A 22,405-nucleotide genomic window follows, 5' to 3' on the forward strand; every position below is an offset into this window, starting at 1 on the left:
GCCTGTTTGTTCCTTGGGATAGCATCTGCTTGTATATAGCAAGATAATTGAATCCAAATTGAATCCAAATTAGCAAGCTGAACGAAGAGTCCGCTCGCACTCACCCCCTCACAACGTCCGCCGTGTTGATGCTCAGCTCTACACATGGACAGTCAGCCAAAGGCACCGCGATTGGCTTCTCCAGGGCGATTTTCAATCTCCAGCCCTCTTTGCTAGGTGCCGGGTACGTCTTCGTGAGGTATCGGGTCAGCTCGACACTGAGCTTTGCCACCAGTGCTTCGAGTGTCTCGAACGAAGAGTCTTTCATTGTCTTTCATAAGTTGTTAGCTTGGGATAGATATGGAGATTTTGATATCTTACCTTTGTGATGAGTCTTTCAATGGTGTGATACCCATCCTGAATCTCGGTCCACTTCTCAATTGCTACGTTTGCGACCACCATCTGCTCTGCTTCCCTCTCGTTGCTGTTGACTCCTATCAAAGTCGGCACGCGCAGATCATGGAATTTTAGCGTGACAGATCGTTTAGCGTCGCCGGCTGGATGAGCCACGATGCCAGTGAGGCTGACGCCGGACCCCAATAACGTCCCTTTTGGTAGGAGGATTTCCAACTGGAAGAGTTGCACCGTCGTCGGCTTGAGATAGCTCACCACTCCAGCCGACGAGTCTCTCAACAGACCGAGACCAGTAATACCTTCGCAAAGTGCTTGGAGCACCGCGCCGAGTGGCTTGCCTTCATGTTCCAACAGTCTTTTGCCCAGTTCCTTACTCAGAAGGCCATAGTGAACTGTGTCACCTTCTTGAACCGTGTCACCGCCTGCTGACGCTGTGAATGGTCGGCTCAAAGACACTTCTGCGGAAAGTGACACTGGTTGGGGGCGGGAGGCTCGACCCCATGCGTCTGAAGGTCCGGTGAAGCTAGTCGTCGTGAGGTTCTTGAGGGTGATGGTGGAGAACGGTTCGCCCGCGGCGTGCCTTGTTTGCCACGAGGTGGCCAGAGGACATAGGCGCTCCATTGTTTGAGTCCGCGCGCTCAGAATTGCACTGATGAGTTGGCTAGAAATGATGACGTTAGTACAGATGAAGCTTCACGACATTGTGCAACATTTGCGGATTCGCACCTCGGAGCAGCAAGGTGGGGTATGACGGCTTACCCTAGAGTGTGCTCCAGAATCGGCTGAGCGAGACGACCCCAAAGTCCATCGTCGCGAATCTGGTTAAAAGACCTAATAACGTTAGGAATCAAATGTTGTTGTTTTTTTGTACCATTCCTCTATGAGACTCGACCAGTTGCTACCTCAAAAGGCCAGTTTCGTTGCTGTGTACTAGTTGTTACGTTCGGGACAAATTAGACAACGTTGTACAATTCAGCTCAAATAAGGATTGCTGAGTATCAAAAGAATCAAGTGCACTTGGAGACAGGTTCTACGCGTAATATGGCTCAATCCAAAAGCTAGATCAATTTTTATTTCTGAATGAAAAACCAGCACCTTCCAAGGAATTCCCAAAGTCGGCCCAAGTGACACAGACAAGCCCGGGAACAGTCACCAAGGGCATTCACGGACGAGTGGAAGCCACCCCGTGCCTCGGGAATGCTATCACATATGAACTATGGGAAAGGTTTGTCCTAGACTCAAAAAATGTCGCGTATATGCAAAGCGGTGAGGACCGGGCGAATTAGGCGCTGGTCGTTGCTATTCCGAGCCCCTGAGCACCGCAGACAGTCGACGCATGTCCTTGCCTCTATGAAGTGAAATCCGTCTGATTCCGTTCGGGAAAGGTGTGGGAATAATCTTGGCTCGCCTAAGCATAATACAATGGCCTGGTTGGGATAATTGAGCAGCTACAAGCGATGAGCAGGCACCAGGGACACAATAGCCTGGTAGGAGATGGACGGCCACGGTTATGATATGGATAACTATAATATATTTGAAGATGCCTACCTGGTATTAGCGCACCGAGAAAACACGTTTGCTATCTGTACTCGAAAGAAGGGGCCTTCAAGTCTAAAGTGAACGCATTGACCTTTCGCGAGGCTGCAACTCGACATGTCCAAGGGACATGTATCGTAGGCATTTCCACAACTACATCTATTGAACTTACATGTGATTGCAATTGACGATTGCCACAAAGATTAATAATCTAGCCTGTGGTTGCATGTCATATCTTACGCCACGCACAAAAAGGCCAGCTACTCTCGCGCAACATGCCTTGTTTGAGAAACCTGCGCGAGATGGTCGAACTGCGTTCATGCAGCTGCAGTCCCCAGCAAATCTACTGGCATAGCTTGCGCCGTATAATTGATGGTTGATCCAATTCAATTTCAGTACTCACCACAGAGAAGTTGAAATCAAATAGTGGTGGATGACACAAATGTCTTGACTCCTACCAGTCAATTAGTAGGTGAACACCTCGTCACTGCGCGTATCATCCGCACTCGGTCCGTCAGGCGGGTCGACAAGCATCAGCTCGGCCTCCATATCAAGTTTGGGATACCTCCGCATTCTGGCTGAACTCAATTTCATGTGACACGGAAGAAGAGAACGGGAGAAAAGAACACGGGCAGCGTGACAATCATCACCCTTGCTGCCGGCGCTTTGTGCATGCATCACACTCGGGTCGTTCAATTCGTCACAGTCGAGTAATATCAGGCAAGAGATATCAAACCCTGGGGCAGGACGAGCGACAAGCAGAGAACGCAGGGCCTGGCGTTCGCGTGCTGATGGTCCATTGATGCCCATCATCGTCGACACGGCTGGACCTGCAGTAGCGTCATGTGTAGCGCCCGAAGCACATTGAACCGACAATTCTTGGGTGCGGTAGCGAACGTAAGACAACACGGAGCCTAGGAATTTGGCTGTTCTAGAAGACTGATGCGAAGAAAATTGCCTATCTGCAGCGGAATGAGCGAGCCGACGTCCCTTGGGCTTCATGGGAGACCCTGTCCGCCAGGACATGAACACCCCCCTCCTTCAACGCTGGTCCATTTCCAACTACGGTCATATGTCCGGCAAAGGTGCCACAGCACTTTACACATGGTGTTCGCGCCGAGTACGGACGATCTGGCTCGGGCATTTAAAAATGATAGGTGACAATTCTGAATACAGGGCACCATGTGCTATTAAGCACTGCATTTCCAAATTGACTGCACGTACATATATGATGTACGTTTGAACCCTCCTCAGGTCTCGTCGTGGCCAGGGCTCGTTCCGAGTCTGCTGTTGCATTCTGACACGACCGAGAATTCTCCCGCGTTCTCAATTCCTACTCCTTGGGGCCTATATAACGCAGCATGGGTACGCATGAACAGCTAGAGCACCCTCGGTGCTAGAAGAGGGAGGTAGCTTGACATCAGCGATGCGAAGAACACCACCACATCGGGGCATTGTAAGGTAAAATCCATCCCTCCTCGTCTCCGGCAATAACGTAGTGCGTATCCGTACGAACAAAGTGACTAGTCCAATGGCGGCGGATGATGGTAGGAATATCTTATCGCTTTGATCGGCATGTTGCACCCAGCGATCACCGACCACTCATCGTTGTGCTCAGTCTCCAATCGCCAGGAGGAGGACGTGTGTCGTGGCCCGCCTCTTTCAGATGCTGGTTGATAAGAACAGTCGTTGTTGTATACTTGTGTTGTCATGTCCTGTGCATACTCTAGTTGAAGCTCTGGATACACTCGGTCTGCTGAAGGCGAGCCTGCATATGCCGATTCGCTCAGCGACACACCACGCCATCGCCAGCTCACCATATCCGTCTTTCTGGGCTTTATCATACAAGTAGGCAGTAAAACTCATCCTCAGGTCAGTGCTCGGTCGAGGTGTCGGATGTCTGGTGGTGAAACGTGGCCGACTGAGCCCCGGCGGCCAGGGACATGGATGGATCTTGGGACTCCACACGCCCACGCAGGGGCTTCCATAGTCTGACATCTTGGCATCCACAAGGGATCCACGGAACTGGTTGTTGCAAACTTTCGAAACCGCGCTCTCGTGTCTGCGTCGGTTCATCTCGATGAGTTCCTCGCCGAGTGTTAGCACAGAGATTGTCGTCAGCGATCTGGGGGGCCGGAAAAGTAAGTTCCGTGCTGAGCGGGACTAGCAATGCACTCGAGGGCGGAGGCGTTGGTAAATTGCAAGTTGGTCAAGCAACACGGCTCGGTGATTGTGGATAGACCCCATGGATGGGTGCCTCGCAGATATTTCTTGTCCATGTGAAAAATGCCCAATTGTTGCTGGGTTGTTGCCTTCGACATGCGGGGGCGGGGAAGTTCAGCAATTTATCAAGACACCGCGCCAGATTTGGTAGTTGAGAGGCTATCACAATGATTTGTAGAAAGTGAGATCTTCGTTGGTGTCGGATTGATTGGAGACTGGATAATGCGTCGCGATCATGACTATGACGCGCACCTAGGGACAATTTTTCAGCCTCGTGGCCTGGTCTTAGTTGTCTCTGAGGTTCAAGCGATCCCACGTTGCAGGACAGCTCGGAACTGTGTCAAATGATTACCACACAGCTTCTGAAGCCAACATGCGCTGGGAGGCAACCTTTGCTACTGGAACCTTTGCTACTGGCGGGCCTGTTCTGTACAAATACTCGTATTGGAAGCGCAGTTCGCGAACAAACAACCCTAGGCATTCGGAACCCTGCTGTCACTGCATCAGCAACGTTTCCGGCTACACCACCGAGGTATATATTGACGACGATGCACGCTGGGGGCCTTGGCGAAGGCTGATTGAGCGCAGCCTCGGACCAGGCCGTCGATGGCAAAGATCAATTGATGATTCCGCCTCAGCCTTTATTAGCAGGCAATAAGTAGCTCCGTCTCGCAAGCCATGTTCGTAGGGGGCCTAGGGGCCGACATTAGCGATAATGCCATGGCCCCAGTCCCAAACCATCAAGTGCAAAGCTTCGCGGTTCACAGCCCTGGCCCTGGACACTGTTTCCTCGGAAGCGGGGATGATCGCTCTGGGCAACTGGGGCACGGATCGTGAAAGCGAACCCATAATACCAAGTATATGCATGGCTGTTGGTGTGAAGATCATGAATCCATTAGCATATCGCGCGCGTTCCTGCGACTGGTATCGTGCACCGTCATCATAAACTGACATGATACGACAATAGGTAGGTACGTAGGCAGACAGCGAAAGGTGCTGAAGTGTACAAAGGCTTGCTGGTCAGCTGTGATAATGACACACCATCCCCACAACAGTCAGGGGCATGTATGGAAAAGATGCACAGGGCCCAGCAGACCACTCACGGACGCGGCACAAGCTTTGAGTATTTGAGAGGTCGACGAGCAAATTCACCACTCGATTTGTGATGCCGTCACTGGCCATAATGGCGTCTAATGAAATTGCGTTCTTTTCGAAGACGATGGTGGGCGCACAATCAAAGACGCAGAGGCCGACGGCAAAGAACGCACAGATGTGAATCAAGCCCTACGGCGGCACTGTGAAGGGTCTGGCTTCCAATCGGAAGTGTCACCAGCATACCTAGTTCTCAGGTGCAAATCAGAAGAGTGTGGCGTGCTGCATAGCCGCAGGTGAGCTTCATGCTCGAAAGCGCAAACAGTGCTTATTGGCGGGCACATCTGTGCAATGTCGTACGCCTTGGTGACGGCAGTCACTTGTGCAGTGTGGCATTGTCGAATCAACTTGTCGAGACGCGATTGATCAAGACCGCGTGAGCCTGTGCGTGACAGATACTGTTGACGGTAGCTGAGCGTTCTTCATGCCCTCAGTAGTCAGTACTGATGATCCATAGCACACTTTGTTGGTGGTGCGCGATAGGCCGGCTGTGGCGCGGCACCTGCGAGTCTCAGGGCCACATGTTGCTTCAAGACAATCGTCGAGCCACCATTCGGTCATCAGTGACTTTGTGGGGTCTGCCAATGCGAGCCGAACGGCAACTAGCACGAAACACAAACGTTAGCCCTTGACTGAAATCCAAGTCGTCGCCGTGCAAGTCGATCTTGGTGAAAAAACGCGGCTAAGAAGATAAGTGCCGGTAGTTGCCATGATGCAAGTCAAGATAAGGAATAGACACAAGACTGAACAGGCCGGTTGCGGTTCACGAGGTCGGTCACGTACCTTTATCCATGATCAGTAGCCTGGCCCCAGATCGCAGCCAGATCGCCGCGATGAGTCGAACACGGGTAGTATCTGGGCAAGATCTGGCATTGCGATTGTCCGAGTCGTGAAGCTCGCAAACCCTTACCCACAGCTGAATGGGGCCTGTCCTTGCGTTCCATAAACACCGATCGACAGCATCCGCCAGAAGTAATTAAATGATTCATTCTCGATCAGCTCATGGTGCTACGAGGCCAGACAAGCAAAGATGTGAACGAGCCAATGAGTTAAGTTTGGCACCTCAAGGCCACTTCCGCGGCAGCTTCACGAGACTGAAGCCTCCCAAGTTCGCAAGGCAGGTGCTCAGTTCTTGCCAAGGCCGTGCGATCGCCATGACAAGGTAAAGTTCAAAATGCACCTGCCTTCGGGTAAGTAAGTACCTGGTAGGTTTGGAATGCCGGAGGAAGGAAGGAACGAAGGAAGGCAGGAAGCAACTCTGATACTTGACACACTGACTTCTAACCCACCTCTCGCACCAGGCTCACCCTGCCTGACACTGTCAAAACTCGAAAGCCAAACACTTCATCCACCATCATCATGATGATGTACATTTCCTCCTCAGTCGCTCACCGGACGCGACGCGAAAATGTGTCTCCCAATGACTCGCACAATGATCGTCAAAGGCCACGCTCAGCGCGCACACGCGCCTCACCGTTGGCAGAATCAGTCCACCATCGTAGTTCGTCGATAGGTGAGCGGCATCTGCTGTGTCTAAGTTGTTGAAGTTAGTCTCTTGCCGTCTTACGCACACATTACAGCATTGCAGGTCGCTTAAATTCAGGACATGGACCCGACTGGACTGGCTGGGGCCCGCCAGGGGCGGCCGATAGCCCTAGCTCACTGGTCCGCCGCCCCTGCGCCGCGTGCGCGGAAGCCGCTGTAACTTGTGTGACTGGACCCGCCGCAGATGTAAAGTCCCAGTCCATCGCCAGACGGCCCATGCAGGTACCCCTGCCCAGCCTTTGGTCCGTCGCCGAAACTGGCCAGCGGGGCGACGCACCTCACAAAGTTCACCTCGAAGCTCACGTGCATATTCAATTATCCCACCCCCCAGAGACAGGCTGGACCTTGCCTTAACACGTACCAATGGGCGCCGCAGGCGTGCCTGTCACAGCCAACTGCTCGCCCCTCCCTCAGCCTGGCACCTCTCTCTGCGCGCCCCCCACCACGGTGCCATTGGCTTCGCACCCTCGCACCCCTCCACGGGTGAAGATGGCAAGATGCACTGCTTGCATGCTGGCTCCATGACTGGCCTCGGCGGATGCTGCTGAGTACAGAGTAGCAGGGGTCCCTTCTTCTGGACCCTCGCCTACGGTCTGCCTGCCAGGCCCTGCCTCGCGCTGATGGATACTTTATGTTCGACCTCGCCCTGCACCTCGCGGGCGAGATCTGGGACTCACGTCTTCGACTTCTTCAGCGAATATCTCTCCTGGCGTTGCAACACTGTATCCATTCCTCTTCTGCTTGCGACCTTTTGTGTTGACGACTTCGGTCGTAGCCGGGGACACACTCTTTCTCTTCGTCTTTCGTAGGCTCCTGGCCTCCCGACCACTCCATCCATCCACCATGGCCAACCTAACCCTGGACGGTGTGAACTTGTGCCCGCCCCCGTTCTTTGATGTGAATCTCTTTGGGGATGGCGGCTGTGAGTTTGCTCGTGCGCCCATCATGCCCACGCTGAGTGCTAATGTTGCGACAGTCACAGACGGTCGGGTCTGTCAGCGAGTTTCAGCCGAGCTGTCATGCTGCCTGCCTTGCCCCATGACACAATGGGTATATCCTGATAGCTTCAGCACGCTGACTGACGCCGCCAACTGGGTCGCCACAGCGAGTGGCATCTGCTGCGTCTTCCTCCTCGCCTCATGGGCCTGTCTCCCCGTGGAGAAGACGAACCGCCACTACCTGAGCGTGGGCATTACAATTGGCGTCTTGCTCATGGCCTTTGGTTTCATCATCCCGCTTGCAGCGCAGACCGATCAGTGCTTTGACAAAATCACTCCGCATAGCATGCACACCAACCCCTCCTGCGGTGCCTCTGGAGCCTTCCTGCTCCTGGGCGGGTGGGCTGGCGTCATGTGGGCTTTCCTTCGCTCCCTCTCTCTCCACCTCCAGATCTGCTGGCAAGTTCTGGTCGGTCGAAACTTTATGATCTTTGCCCAGGCGGCGGGCTGGGGAGTCCCCGCCCTCGGCCTGGTGCTGGCCCTGGTGTTCAGCGGCGTTTCTTTCCGGTTCGGGGAAACGTGCCACATCAACCACGCGAACAGCATGGAGGCCTTTTGGATTCCCCTGCTGATCTTCGCCGGCGCGACTGTCGTCATTACCTTTGCCACGTTTGGGTACTGCATCAAGGTCTACCTCTCCGCCCTCGGCGACAGCAGCGCCTCGACGGAAGGCTCCAACCTGCCCACACACTCGTCCATCACTCGCTCTCACTACTCGCCTCGTCAGGCCTACCGTCGCGTCAGCCGCGTCATTGGGCTCCAGTGGCGTGGTATAGCCATTGTACTCATCATCATCGCTGATGTCATTTTCTTTTCCATTGTCTTTGTGTTCCAGGATAACAATGTCGAGTCGGCCACGGGCAACCCCAGGATGAACGCGGATTGGGAGGCCTGTATAGCGGAGGCGGGGGGCGACACGGACAAATGCCGTGGCGACACCAGCGAGGCGGCTGAGGCATGGGGTCTCTGTCTCATCCAGTCGGAAGGCGACAGGGACAAGTGCCTCGACAAGGCCAGCAGCCTGGTTGTCAATCAGGCAACGGTCGGGGCGGTCCTTCTGCTGCTGACGGTATGCGCCCTCTCGAGCTTCTAGTCCCTCACATTGAATCCCAAGACTAACACGAACCAGCTCAACGGGTTATGGGTACTTTTTCTCTTGGGCCGCTGGAGCATGGTAACGGGCTGGATCGACTTGATACCGTGCATCCCGCGCCGTCGCATGCACGAATTCGTATCAGCCGATGCTCGCCACGATGACAAGCAAGAAACACGTGCGTACGAAATGCTCTCCAAAGACACGAACGTGGAGATAACACCACTGTCCCCAGTGATGAAGTCGCCTCCCGAGCCCGAGGCCGGAAGGTCTACGCCCGACTACTTTGGCACGACGGCGCGATACCACGCGCCAGAGCATTCCTATTCGAGCCCACGCCCGCCCAGTCCGCCGCGGTGGAATCCCAGCCAGACCTTTGCGACTTCGCAGAAAGCCTACCACGCACCGCACTACGACGACATGAATCCGCTGGGCATGAACAAGCTGTGATGGGGTGAAGAACTCAAAAGAGAGGAACATGAATGGGTACACTCTGCGACGACCGAGAGTCTGCGATGCGATTCCGAACCTTGCCCGCGAGCGAGGCACGAGTGCAACTGGCGCAGGGCGACCAAATGGACGTCCGCTTGCCAGGTTGACAGCTCACCAGAAGCATCGTGTACCTGCGGCGACAGGCCGTCGAGCTTGCAGTTGTTGATGCTTGGTTGAAACTCCAAATGACAAACAGAGCATGCGTAGGCCAACCGTGCCGAGCGCGCCAGTTCAGGCTGTCTGGTCGATGCGTGCGCGAAAAATCGCGTCAGACCAGATGGATGAGGGGAGCAGCTACCGAAACTTGCGCAGCGAGTAGGAGCCTCTCCCGGACGTGGACCAACACAAGTCGGCTTACAAGTATGGCCTTTGACTCGGACATGAGAGTTACATTCAAGAAGTCGACGGACTCGGAAGTGATCGCAGAGTCCGGAGGGGGGAAGCTGAGGCATGATGTGATTGGCGTTGGCGGAAGTGACGGAAGAGAGAAAGCTGTCATGCCGTCATGCCGTTGTGCTCACCTATGAGCAGCAAGGGTGGGTAGCGTCCATGTCGCTAGCTCCCTGAGGATATCGAACAAATAAAGAAATGTATTTCAAGACTTTTTTTTTCAAGCATGGTGGGCCCGACTGCGATTGCTGTCTCTGGCCTGGTTGAACGTGGTCATGAATCCAGGATGTTCTCAGTTCATTTGGTCCGAGCAGACTGGCCCGGCATCCGTACTCAGATATACTAATCATATGGTCATCGATTGGGCTACCTACCGGCTGTTGCAACCACTTTAGTGGAAGGATCCGGCAGCTCGAAATGGAGATTAGAGCTTTGATGTAAGCATGATGTCGCGTGATCATACGTTTACACTAGTACTGCGATAGCCCGAGTCGAAGACTGGACCGAGAACCCGCGCCAAGACCCTAGGCCACAGAAGACAAGCAAGAAAAAGTCCCGATGATACCTCTGTACAAGCACGTACTCCGTATTTACGTACGTACGTACATGCACGTATTCGTAGTCCTGCCTGTCTGCTCATGTGCTCACTTCTCAGCAAGTGTCTGTGTACTGATGTTTTGCAGAGGACGCTCGATGACTATGTTACGTGCTCTCTTCGTATTGGTATCTTGCTCGTGTGCATGCAGCCAACGCTCGCGCGCCTAGTGCCTGGCTGCCTGCCTGTGCGTCGATCGCGGTCTTCCTCGGGGTGGTGATGACACCGGCATCTTCGGGACAGCAGCCCCATCGTCGTGGCAGGCTGACGCCGTACGGACGAAAGAGAGTGCTCGCGCGCGCGCGCGCACATACTCGCGGGTACACACACTATGACAGATGACAAATGGGTACGGTAACCTTGGCTGGGAGTGGGAGCCGGACGTACCGGATGGCTGTTCCTTTTTACTCGATGGGCCGCAATATGTGTTTTCTCTCGATTCCTTTTGAAGGCGGCTCTGCCTCGCCTTGGGCAGCGTCTGGATGGTGTCCTTGATTCTTCATCGCTCCCGTCGCTGGCTCCCGTGTCCTGCCTTATACGATACCCCTTCTAGCCGTAGTAGGTGACGACACTCACATATTCAAGTCTTGATACCGAAGCACGTGCTTCACCAGTCGGGCAACGGGCACCGAACAACAAGGCGGAAGGGCAGTCGCAGCAAACGAAATATCTCCGGCTTGAGAGACCGACTTTACGAGCCCAATTCCTCTGGCCCAACGTTTAAAACAAGTCCGCGTTCAATTAATTGCATACGTACCGACATGTTCAAGATGGTGGGCACTGGTGGGGCGCTGCGCGTACAGCTCCCGCAGCTTGGGGACCGGCTAGGGGCAATTGGCGCTGGTGCCTGGCCCTTTGGCTTTGGGGCTCCTGCCGCCGCCGCCAGTGGTCAGCAGAAGAGGAAGGAGCGCCACGACCGCCAAGCTTCCGCGACCTCATCGTCAAGTTCCTCCTCCTCCATCTCTAGCTCCTCCTCTTCCTCACCCCGAATCGCTGGCAGATATCGGGACGACGACGACAACGACGACGGCGACGGCGACGTTGAGGCACTGTCCCTCGGGGACCACGACTTCCCGCCCCCCTCGCACCAGTACCTGCGCAGGAGCTCGAAACGGAGGCGGCGTCCCCTCCCCCGCTGTGCAATGTTCCTCCTCTGGCTCGTCCTGCTCCTGGGCATCTACGGCGTCTACAAGTACCGCGCCGAAAAGGCACTCAAGGTCCGCTGGACGCCCGACCTTGACACCCTCAGCTTCAGCCAGCAGCCCCTGGCCGCGCCGCCGCACCACCTCAACACGTCCAACTACCGGTTCCCGCTGCGCACCGAGGGCAGGAATGTCGTCGACGCCGACGGCAAGCGGTTCAAGCTCGTCAGCGTCAACTGGTACGGCGCCTCGGACGAGCTCTTTGTCGTGGGCGGCCTCAACATCCAGCACCGCAGCGTCATTGCCGACACCATCAAAAAGCTCGGCTTCAACAGCGTCCGCATGCCCTACGCCGACGAGCTCGTCACCGCCAACCCCGTCGTCGACCCCAAGCTCCTCACCAAGAACCCGGACCTCGTCGGCAAGACCGCCCTCGAGATCCTCGCCGCCGTCACCACCTCCCTCACCGACGCCGGCCTCGCCGTCATCATGAACAACCACATCACCGCCGCCACCTGGTGCTGCGGCGCCGACCCCTGCGACGCCGGCTGGCAGAACGACCACCTCGGCCCCATCTGCCGTGTGCGCCAGACCGAGGAGGACTGGATCCGCAATTGGGAGACCGTCATGCGGCCCCACGTCGACGACCCCCTCGTCATCGGCGTCGACCTGAGGAACGAGGTCCGCGGCCTGTGGGGGACCATGCCCTGGTCCTCCTGGGCGGCTGCCGCCGAGAAGGCGGGCAACCGCCTGCTCAAGATGAACTCCAACTGGCTCGTCGTTGTCGAGGGCACAGAGTCCGGCAACGACATCTCCGGCGCCCGCACTCGCCCCGTCCGGCTCGACGTCCCCAACCGCCTCGTCTACTCCGCCCACGCCTATGGCTGGTCCGGCTGGGGCAGCCTCGGCGGCCGCTTCGTCCAGCGCACCTACGAGTCCTTTGCCGCCACCATGCAGTGGAACTGGGGCTACCTCCTCGAGCAGGACATTGCTCCCGTCTGGGTCGGCGAGCTCGGCGCCTCGCACTCGCCCGGCATGGGCTCGAGAAACTACTGGGCCAACCTGTTCCGCTACCTCAAGTACCACGACGCCGACTTTGGCTACTGGGCGCTCAACCCTAGGAAGCCCCGGCGAAACGCGGCCGAGTCCTATGCCCTCGTGCAGGACGACTATGTCACCCCTATACTAGACTATCGCATGAAGGACATGCTGGAGCTCATGTCGCAATGATGTATACATATACGAAACTTGACGATTTCTGGACAATTAGCGTTATGAACAATTCCTTTTTTTTCTTTACTTGCTCCCCAAACTCGGACGTGATTAGACCAGAGAATACACCCAAACATTAACCAGACGCCACGCTCCGCAACGACCAGATCAGATCAAAACAGACACAACATGCCCGTCTCCATATGCCTCGTAACCTCATATGTCAAGATGGTATGATCCCTATAATGCAGCATGATCCGGTATCGCAGCGGCGCCTGCCCGGCGGCCTGGCGGTGGTCTCCACCCCTCGCCTGCGGTACCCGACCCACGGCCAGTCCATGCAGGGGCCGCTTCGTGCCGTCGTGTCTCCTGTAACGAGCCTCCTCACTCTTCCTGGGCAGGACCGCCTCTAGACGCATGCCGTACTTGAGGCGGGACGCGTCGCCACGGCGATCGAAAACAGGGTCCATGCGGGAATTGGCCAGGCACGTCAGCGTCGCCAGCAGGACGCGTCCCGTGGCCGAGCCGATGACAACCATGCACAGCTCGGGTACGTGGGCCAGCATGTTGAGACGGCTCGTTGTCATGAAAAGGTCCGTGTCTGGTCCCTCGTGCGCCAGCTCCTCGCAGCGGAGGGCGTCGGAGCAGTAGAGACCAATCTTGTCAAAGAAACTGCCAAACGTGGCCCGCACGGCGGGGATCAGCTCAAAGTCCTTTTCGTACGTCCGCAGGATCGTGTAGCCGTGCGCCAGACCGTGCGCCGCGTCGTCGTGTGGCACGTTGTTCTGGTACAGCTCCCGGCAGTACTCCTTGGGGTACACGAAGCTCATCGGGTCGCTGTAGGCCTTGCGGGCCCCTGTTTTGCTGTCGGGCGTGGGGTCGGGCAGATGCCCTTCCGGCCACTCGTGCCGTATGGCTCCCAGGTGCGGATGGTATACCCGGGGCACGGGAAGGCCGCCTTGGGCATCTGCCGCGATCATCTCTCCGCGGGTCTCGTTCAGGTGGTTCTCGACGGCCTGCGTAATGAACGAGGCGAGGGGAATCGGGGCGGGCCGGGGGTCTGCTGCCAGAACAGTACCGTGATTGACACCGCTGCTTTCGTCCTCCTCCTCCTCCTCCTCGTCATCGTCATCGTCATCGTCATCGTCATCGTCATCGTCATCGTCATCGTCATCATCATCATCATCATCATCATCATCATCGTCTGAATCGCCTTCTTCCTCTTCTTCTTCTTCCTGCTCCTCCTCCTCCTCCTCGTCTTGCTCGCCTACTTCCGATGCAACATCAGAGGCGTACAAGTCACTGTCCAATGACAGCGGCCGCGGTGGCGCAAAGCATCGTGATGGATTGTCGGGTACATTCTGCAGCGCCGTCGCAATGTTGGCCCGACGAAACTGCGCAGAGCTCCATGGGTCACTGATGCATATGCTGTGCAGGGCCAGGCCCGTCAGCTCCTGGACCGACTTGACCGTCATAAAGTGCTTCCTGTGCAACGCGAGGACACCCCAGCCCCTGGAGACCTGGCCCATCTCCTCCTCGCTCTGGCGCAGGTACCCGTCAGCTGGTCGGATGCGCAGCACCCCACGGTTGGCACGCCAGATGTCGGCTACGAATATGGTGCCGTGAATGTCGATGGCACAGATCTTGTGCGCGTGCCCGTGCTCGTCGTCCATAAATGTGACGTTGGGCAGGTTGCTGGTCTGCGCCGGCAAGGCCACGATGATGCGCCAGTCGCGGCAGCGCGCGCGGACCTTATCCTCTGGCGTGGTGCATGCCGTTTCGCGGTCCGTGTCGCTATACAGGGCAGGCGCGAGGACGGTGACCTCGGCGCGGTTGGTGCTGACGGCGATGAGGCGTGACTTTGTGTGTATGGCGAGACCCCAGGCACTCTTGTTGACGTTGGAGCGGAAGCACGGTCGCAGCGGCCTGCGGTTCTTCTCCGCCTGGCTTTCCCCGTAGGCGTGTGCTGCTATGTCCTGTGTGTAGTACGCGGTGACGTCCCCGTTGTCGGCGCAGCCGAGCAGGATCTCGTCGTGGCCCAGCATGCCCACGATGATGTGGTTGAGGGACTGCCCCCGAAAGACAGTATCGATGGCGCCGCCCACGTCGAGGCCTTGCTTGGTGGGTTCGAATCGGATCTTGACCTGCGGGTGTTTCGACAGGTTGGGCGCGGCCGTGAGCATAGGACGATAGACGAAGACATGGTTCTGGTAGGCGGCAAAGTACAGCTAGGATGAGTGTCAGACAGCCGCCATACTATGTGATGGAAGGGAAAGGGGGGGAGGGGGTTGCACCAACATTGTGGACACTCGACAGCGCCGTCAGGTTGTTGCGATGCGCTTGACAGTCCGGGATGAGGTAGAGGAGGGGGTCCTCGCCGAGCGTGTCGACGGGTACGTGGTAGGCATCGGTGGCGGGCCAGGCCAGCGATGGCGGCACCACCCTATACGCGCGCCAGAAGGACTCGCGCTGGCGCAGTGCGCGCAGGGCGTCGGGGTGGAAGCGCTCGGAGCCCTGGTGGTGACATGGTCCGACGACGAGGCCCGTTGGTGGCGGTTGGGACATGCTCGATGTCGGGCGGGGGAGGGATCAGCAGCCTCCTTTGCTGCGTTCAGCAAGGGGCCTCGAGTGCGGAAGCATGGACGTCTGGTCGCTTGTCGCAAGCTTTTCTGGGCGGCCCTCTGGGTCGTCGGCCGATGGTTGGGGGAGGACAGGACAGCGCGGGACGGGCGACGTTTTGTTTGTCGCGAACGAGGACTGGAGTGTGGCGAGGGGATTGGCCAACTTGCGAGGGTCGCGCCTGTGATCGCGGGGTCCCGTGACGTACATCTTTGCTATTGTATGAGCTCTGCCTACCTACCTACCTACCCTGCGTTCATGTCTGGCTTTAGAGTTGACTACCCTGAACATCACCCAGTCTCGCAGCTAGGTTCGTGAGAAGGTTCCCGAGCGCAGCTTACTATGTACACGTATAACCGAGGCTGCAGTGACTTCAGTTGATTTGTCTCTGAGCGTAACCTCATTGGCACCGCGGTAGCTTCATCTGTCCGAGAGATAAGAGAGGTGATCGCAGGTTCATCAAGAGTGGCAATGCGTGAGACACTGGCATGCGCGTGAGGTCAAAGGGCAATCTGGCACAAGATGTGTGCAGATGTTATCTGTATTTAATAGCATTGGTCTAGGAGGGTGGATTTCTGTCGCGAGCTCCTGTCACGCCTTTCAACTGCAGGCATGCTTGAAAACTCAACTTCAAGCCAAGGGCCGAGAACGGACAAGCCCGGGGGGTGGATATGTGGAATGAATGCCGGCCTACGCATGATGGCGGATCGGACTCCCGGAGATCGGACGGGGCTCGGGGGTCCAGTCAGGCCCCGGGACGGACGCTGGCTGCACGCAAGGAAGGGTCGATCCGAGGTGCAGGGTGACCGTGAGCACAGTGTCCAGTCGGTGGTCACTGAATGGGAAGGCGCGCCTAACGAATGAGGCGAGGGAGATGACATGATGCGCTGCCGTCATGCACTCTTCACGACGGCTTCTGATTGGGTCCCATCTGCAGTCGCCTCAGCTGGAGGCCGCCGGATTGGTCGGCAGCTGAAAGACGGCAGGAGAGTGACCTAATTGCAGGAATAATGGATTGGCCTCGACTCGCTCGAGGCGGCGGCGACCTTTTACGTTGCCCGATGAGTTTCCTGGACACCTAGTCCCGCCGCTATCGCCCAATCACTCGTCAGCGTCAACTTATCAGCTATCTCCCGACGGTTCCATGACATGATGAATCTACAACAACTGGCCGGCAATCCTATCTGAGCATCTTTTGCTATATGATTGTACTGCATGCGCTGAGGCCTTAGTCTGTTGCCGTCCCCCCGGTTTCATCCGCCAAACGGGTCTGGATGGCCGCGTCACGTCAGTGTCCGTCCGTCGTTGAACGTCTGATGCTGTTCCAGAGACACCAGGTGTGTGGTCGTATCTTGAATCATGACGATGACCTCGAACTGTGCCCACGATAGACTGGCGATGGATGGATAACTACCTACTCACTACCGACCGTACCATACGGCATTTAAGCTTACTTCCGCGTTTCAGCACGTAACACGCAGCAATCATCAATCTTGGGGAAACGTGGTGCGTAAAATGTCCGTATCACAAACAAGGCTCAGTATCACGGCTGAGAATTCGTACATCCCACGTTGGGCTGAAACATGAGATTGCAGTCATGGGCAGGCGGCCCAGCGCGTCTCAGCTACGCAACCTCATTCACACGGACAGCCAAACAAAAAAAAAAAAGAAAGAATTCAGGGCCCCAAAAACCATTTGCAATCGAAAAACGTCAAGGGTTACCTGCTGCTTGGGCCACAGCAGCCCCCAGATGTCTACGGATTCGAGACCCAAGACTCAAAACAACGGGCTTTCATGCCCTTCGAACGAATCGTCGCCCAAGAAATGCGTCTTGCCTCTTGGATCAATTAGTTCCCGAGTCCTTGGTGCCGCCTGGCTGGCCGTGGCTGGCTATCTTACGTGGAGGGATGACTTACTTGCGCGGATGGCACTGCCCACACCCCCCGTGCGTTCCCGATACGTACGTAGTCGATAATATCCCACCCACTCTCTCTCCCTCTGGTACTATGCACCACTGCTAGTTATTCGCTACGACTCTCGCTGTGTACATGATCTGCGTCCTGGTCTTATCAAGATAGGGTCCTGGGGGGGGCACCGTCCACCCATCTTGGCCCAGTGGCCACCCCCTCGACATGCCTTTCGCCAGAGATAATGTGTGCGAGTAATAGCAACGGTAACACGCGACAGCTATCTATTCTGATCAAGGGTTCCGTCCGGGGGATGGATTGATGGACATTGATATTTAGGTTCTGCCCACTCCCCCCGGATCAATTGTGCACATCTCTCCAACCCACTGGTATTGCCTGTCCGATCCTTTCTAATTTCTCGAATACAAGCAGCCAGCATTGCGACACTGAGCTTGGGCACGGGTACACAGACACCCATCTCGGACCACATCTCACACTTGAAAAATCGACGCCCATCAATCACCCTTCTCGACGACCGAATACCGACAACACAAACGCCACCATGTCCTACTCACACGTCGGTGCCCCGGTGCCCTTCAATGGCACGGACGAAGTCCACGGAGGAGACTCTTGTACGTTCCTCTTCCTCCCGGAGCCACTGCCGTTGCCCTCTTGAAGCAGCCAGACTGACAACGAATCCGCAGACACCGAGAACCTCAACCAGTGGTACCAGGCCGGTGACCAGGCCTACATCATCATCTGCTCCTGCCTGGTCCTGATGATGATTCCCGGCATCGCCTTTCTCTACTCCGGCCTCGCCCGCCGCAAGTCCGCCCTGTCCATGCTCTGGACCGTCATGATGTCCTTCTCCGTCGTCGTCTTCCAGTGGTACTTTTGGGGCTACTCGCTCGCCTTCAGCCCGACCTCCGGCAACCCCTTTATCGGCGACCTGCGCAACTTTGGCCTCATGAAGGTCTGGGCCGCCCCCTCGCAGGGCAGCCCCCTCATCCCCGAGCTGCTCTACTCCTTCTACCAGATGATGTTCTGCGGCGTCACCGCCGCCCTGACCATTGGCGCCGTCGCCGAGCGCGGCCGCGTCATCCCCGCCATGGTCTTTGTCTTTTGCTGGGCGACCCTCGTCTACTGCCCCCTCGCCTACTGGGTCTGGAACGGCAACGGCTGGGGCTTCCAGAACGGCGTCCTCGACTACGCCGGCGGCGTCCCCGTCGAGATCGGCTCTGGCATGTCCGCCCTCGCCTACTCCTGGGTCCTCGGCCGCCGCAACGAGAAGATGATGATGAACTTTCGCCCCCACAACATCTCTCTCATCACCCTCGGCACCGTTTTTCTGTATGTCGGCTGGATGGGCTTCAACGGCGGCTCCGCCTTTGGCGCCAACCTCCGTGCCGTCATGGCCAGCTGGAACTCGTGCCTCACCGCCATGTTCGCCGCCATGACCTGGTGCCTCCTCGACTACCGCCTTGCCAAGAAGTGGTCCATGGTCGGATGGTGCTCCGGCACCATCTCCGGTCTCGTGGCCGCCACGCCCGCCTCCGGCTTCATCGACCCCTGGGCCTCCATCATCCTGGGCGTCGTCGCGGGCGTCGCCTGCAACTTTGGCACTAAGAGTGAGTCTCCTTTGATCAACTGCTTGTCGTGACTCTTTTTCCTAACAGCCCTGCAGTCAAGTTCCTCATCGGCATCGATGACTCGCTCGATGTCTTTGCCGAGCACGGCATCGGTGGCATTGTCGGACTCCTCTTCAACGCCTTCTTCGCCACCGGCGGCATCATTGGCCTCGACGGCGTCAACACGGGCACTCCCGGTGGCTTCATGGACGGCAACTACGTCGTCATTGGCTGGCAGATTGCCGCCATTGTCGCCTCGTCCGCCTATACATTTGTCATGTCCGCCGCCATCGCTAAGATCATCGACTTGATCCCCGGCCTCAAGCTGCGCGCCTCAGAGGAGGCCGAGCTCCTCGGCATGGACGACGACCAGCACGGCGAGTTCTCGTACGACTACGTCGAGGTCCGCAGGGACTTCCTCGCCTGGAGCCCCCAGCGCGGCGAGCCCGCCCAGGACGGTGACGTCCTCGAGCCCCAGCACGGCATCCGCGAGCACGCCCAGATGTCGTCGCCGCCCAGCAGTGCCGGGCACGACGAGAAGGCCCACCAGCCCCAGGCTGCTACTGCCACTGCTGCTGCTGGCCAGGAGCCGTCCGAGCTCGAGCCCGCCGCGGCCGCGCCCACGAACGAGAAGAGCGCTTGATTTCATTCGCCATGTCCCAATTTGAATACCTGCACATACACTAGATCATACATTTTAATATTTCTGCATGGGAAAAAACACCTTGCAATGAGCAGGCAAGGGAAAAGCGACAGAATTGGAGTTGAGGAGCAAGTCTTTTTTCTTTTTTGTTCTGCAGTGCAGACATGCTCCTCTGCGATGGACGTGTTGGATATCCGTTGGATCCTTGTTTAGTTATCACCTCAGGGCCGCCTTGACGGCTAGGCCGGAAAGACAAAATGAAACGAATCTGTTCACTCAGTAGTGCGCCCATGTTTGCATTGCAGTGGATGACTTCTGTGACATGTTTGATATACATGTGATCAAGGTTGGACGGGTGCGCCGTCGGTGACCTCGCCGTACGGCGTGGCCTCGTACTTCCCAAAGCAGGCGTGCTCGTACTGTGCCTTTCCGCGCATGCCCTCCTGCACCTTGACAAACGTGTCAAACTCGCACCAGCCGTCCCTGCGACCCGGGTCGCACTCGGGGAATGACTTGCCTAGGGGCAGCGTGCGCTGATTGAGGACAAAGTGGACGTACTTTGTCTCGCCGCCCCGGAGGTAGCCATCGCGGTTGGGCGAGACCGGCTTGGGCGTGCGGATCACCTCAATGTCGAGGCGCGCGCCAAACGGCGTGATGTGGGAGATCTTGTAGGCGTGGTCCAGCGGGTTCTTGTCGGCCGGCAGGTCCTCCTTGAATTGCACGAGGCCAAACGCCGTCAGCACCGAGGCGATGTTGGTGTCGTGTGAAAAGTCAAAGTACAGGCTCTGGTTCAGGGGAAAAGTCTCTGGCATCCCGTCGAGCGTCGTGTTGATCTGCGAGCCAGAGTACCCCAGCGTGTGGTTCCGGAGCCGGGCCATGACCTCTTGCTGGTAGCCCAGGCCAACGGCGCGTCCCGTCGGGCTGTGAAAGGCACTGCTGCCAGAGAAGGCCAGGTCAATGGAGTAGCCAAAGTCCTGCCACTCTTGATATGTGAACAGCTCGCAGAATCTGCTGTACCCGTAGGCGACGGTCTCGTAGGGGCACATATTCTGGGCGGCATAGACGTCGTCGGTTGTCCATTCAAAGCCGCTCGTCATTGAATTGAAACGTGCAACGGCTGCAGACGTATTAGCACAAACTGTTTCAAGCGAGCGTTCATCCTAGTAACGCACCGTCTTTGAGGTAAATCTCAACCCAGGTCTTCTGAGCCTCTCCGCCTGTGGACTTAGCGTACGCGTTCGGGCAGTTCAGTGAGCCGGCCAGGGAGTTGTTGAAGCCGCCGTCCTCAATGATCACCTCAATGGTCGCATTTTTTGTCCTGTACACGGGTCAATACTGCAAATCCTCCGCTGTGACCAAATGCTGAACCCACCACTCGAGACCAAAGAAGCCTGAGACCCAGTTCTCTGCGGACTTGAGCATGCGATCCTGTGTCTGGAGAATTGTTAGCAAAGGCTTTGCACATGCTCAATAAATAGACGAGAGACACATACCGTTGTGCGCACAATGAGCTTGCTGTTTGGGTTATATAGCCTGCCATACATGTAGCTATGCAGGACACCCGAGTCGTACAGCTCCTGGCGACCCTTGGGGACGAGGATTTCGGCGCCGAGCTGGTACTTCCAGTCCTTGAGAAAGGCCAGGTCCCCCTGAGGCTTGAAGTTGTCTCCGAGGGGACCGAGTTTCTGGCCCAGGGCGGCCACGTTGGAGCCGGACGTGGGATACCGTGCGCCGTGCCGAGACAGCATCTGGACCTGCACAATGTCGGCGCCCTCGGGAATGGGGTACTCGTCGACGCCAAAGCCGGGCGATGGCGAATACGGCGACAGGAACCCCATCATCTGGAAGATGCTCTCGTTGCCCTGCTGCATGCCCTCAATGGGGATGGACGTCTGCAGGGGCTCGTTGGGCACAAAGGTCGCCGTGGGCTCAAAGACCCGCGTCTGGGCCATGAAGGCGGCCCGCCCCGTCGCGGTAGGTCCAGCCCATAGCTCGGGTGACGTCTGGAAGTATTGAGGCGGCTTGGGCCCTGAGCAGTCGCAGCCGTGCCCGGCACGCCCGAGGCCGCCGCCGATGTATGCGTAGGGCAGCCAGCCGTAGATTGTGGTGGAGAGCAGGACGATGGTGGCAAAGGTCAAGATGTAGGTTGCGTTGCGAAAGTGGGTGTCTGGTCGAACATACAGCGCGGGCCCTTCAAGGTCGGCTAGCTGCGCCTTGGAGGAGAGGCTGTCGTCGCTCTCCTTGGTGCGAAGCACAGGCCGGTAGCCTGTTCCTGTAGTTGGGCCATTGGTCGATGGGGACGCGGCAGTCATGGTGGGACCTCTGCGATGAGCGACCCCTGGTGAGGGCTGCAACCTGCCAGGGACGAGACGAGGAGCGAAGCTGCGTGTCGGGATGTCGACAAGGTCAAGCTATGCAACCGCGAGACAGTGATGGTGATGTCGATGGTGTCGATGATGATGATGATAATCCGTCAATGTCAAGTCCAAGACTCCAGCTTCTGCAAATGGGGATAGAGCGACCGGAGTGAGTGCTCAGTGAGCGAGTTGAGTGGTGGAGCAAGGTCCAGGTATCCAAAGAGGTGCCTACCTCCAAGTTGGGTAATTTGCGGGGCGAACAGAAGCTGCACAGTGTTCAAAGAATTGTATGTATGTGTGCAGGCGAGGCCAATCTTACACAGGGTTGACAGTGTTGCACACTGTCCGTCGCTGCCTCTAGACGCTGGCTGGCTGCTCTTTCTCCCCCGCCGTCCTCGTTCCTCACTCAACTTTTCATCTGCCATGATTGACTTGTTGCTCTCCTGGCTGTGGACTGCCGACAGCGAGGCGGCCTCGCTT

General features: G+C 57.0%; 5 protein-coding genes across 5 annotated transcripts; 3 read left to right on the forward strand and 2 right to left on the reverse strand.

Annotated features, from left to right (window-relative positions):
• Nucleotides 1-7,692: 7,692 nt before the first annotated feature.
• On the forward strand, nucleotides 7,693-9,390 carry J7T54_001679 (uncharacterized protein; the record flags this gene model as incomplete). Its single annotated transcript, XM_051503701.1, has 4 exons — nucleotides 7,693-7,771; nucleotides 7,832-8,916; nucleotides 8,977-9,118; nucleotides 9,176-9,390. 4 exons carry the CDS (start codon nucleotides 7,693-7,695, stop codon nucleotides 9,388-9,390), a joined length of 1,521 nt encoding a protein of 506 aa, XP_051364659.1.
• A 1,797-nt stretch (nucleotides 9,391-11,187) lies between these two features.
• Nucleotides 11,188-12,789, forward strand: J7T54_001680 (Endoglucanase-like protein; the record flags this gene model as incomplete). Its single annotated transcript, XM_051503702.1, has 1 exon — nucleotides 11,188-12,789. The coding sequence occupies one exon, from the start codon at nucleotides 11,188-11,190 to the stop codon at nucleotides 12,787-12,789; it is 1,602 nt and encodes a 533-aa protein (XP_051364660.1).
• Nucleotides 12,790-12,944: 155 nt separating this feature from the next.
• On the reverse strand, nucleotides 12,945-15,336 carry J7T54_001681 (uncharacterized protein; the record flags this gene model as incomplete). The annotated part of the gene is made up of 2 exons (XM_051503703.1): nucleotides 12,945-14,999; nucleotides 15,070-15,336. The coding sequence occupies 2 exons, from the start codon at nucleotides 15,334-15,336 to the stop codon at nucleotides 12,945-12,947; spliced, it is 2,322 nt and encodes a 773-aa protein (XP_051364661.1).
• Nucleotides 15,337-17,859: 2,523 nt separating this feature from the next.
• Nucleotides 17,860-19,568, forward strand: J7T54_001682 (Ammonium transporter-like protein; the record flags this gene model as incomplete). Its single annotated transcript, XM_051503704.1, has 3 exons — nucleotides 17,860-17,929; nucleotides 18,002-18,925; nucleotides 18,982-19,568. 3 exons carry the CDS (start codon nucleotides 17,860-17,862, stop codon nucleotides 19,566-19,568), a joined length of 1,581 nt encoding a protein of 526 aa, XP_051364662.1.
• Nucleotides 19,569-19,909: 341 nt separating this feature from the next.
• J7T54_001683 (3-phytase A) lies at nucleotides 19,910-21,880 on the reverse strand (the record flags this gene model as incomplete). Its single annotated transcript, XM_051503705.1, has 4 exons — nucleotides 19,910-20,685; nucleotides 20,741-20,886; nucleotides 20,941-21,002; nucleotides 21,062-21,880. 4 exons carry the CDS (start codon nucleotides 21,878-21,880, stop codon nucleotides 19,910-19,912), a joined length of 1,803 nt encoding a protein of 600 aa, XP_051364663.1.
• Between the last annotated feature and the right edge of the window lie 525 nt (nucleotides 21,881-22,405).

Source organism: Emericellopsis cladophorae, assembly GCF_022114955.1.
Source record: "Emericellopsis cladophorae strain MUM 19.33 chromosome Unknown NODE_6_length_900724_cov_123_231613, whole genome shotgun sequence".
Taxonomy (NCBI): domain Eukaryota; kingdom Fungi; phylum Ascomycota; class Sordariomycetes; order Hypocreales; family Bionectriaceae; genus Emericellopsis; species Emericellopsis cladophorae.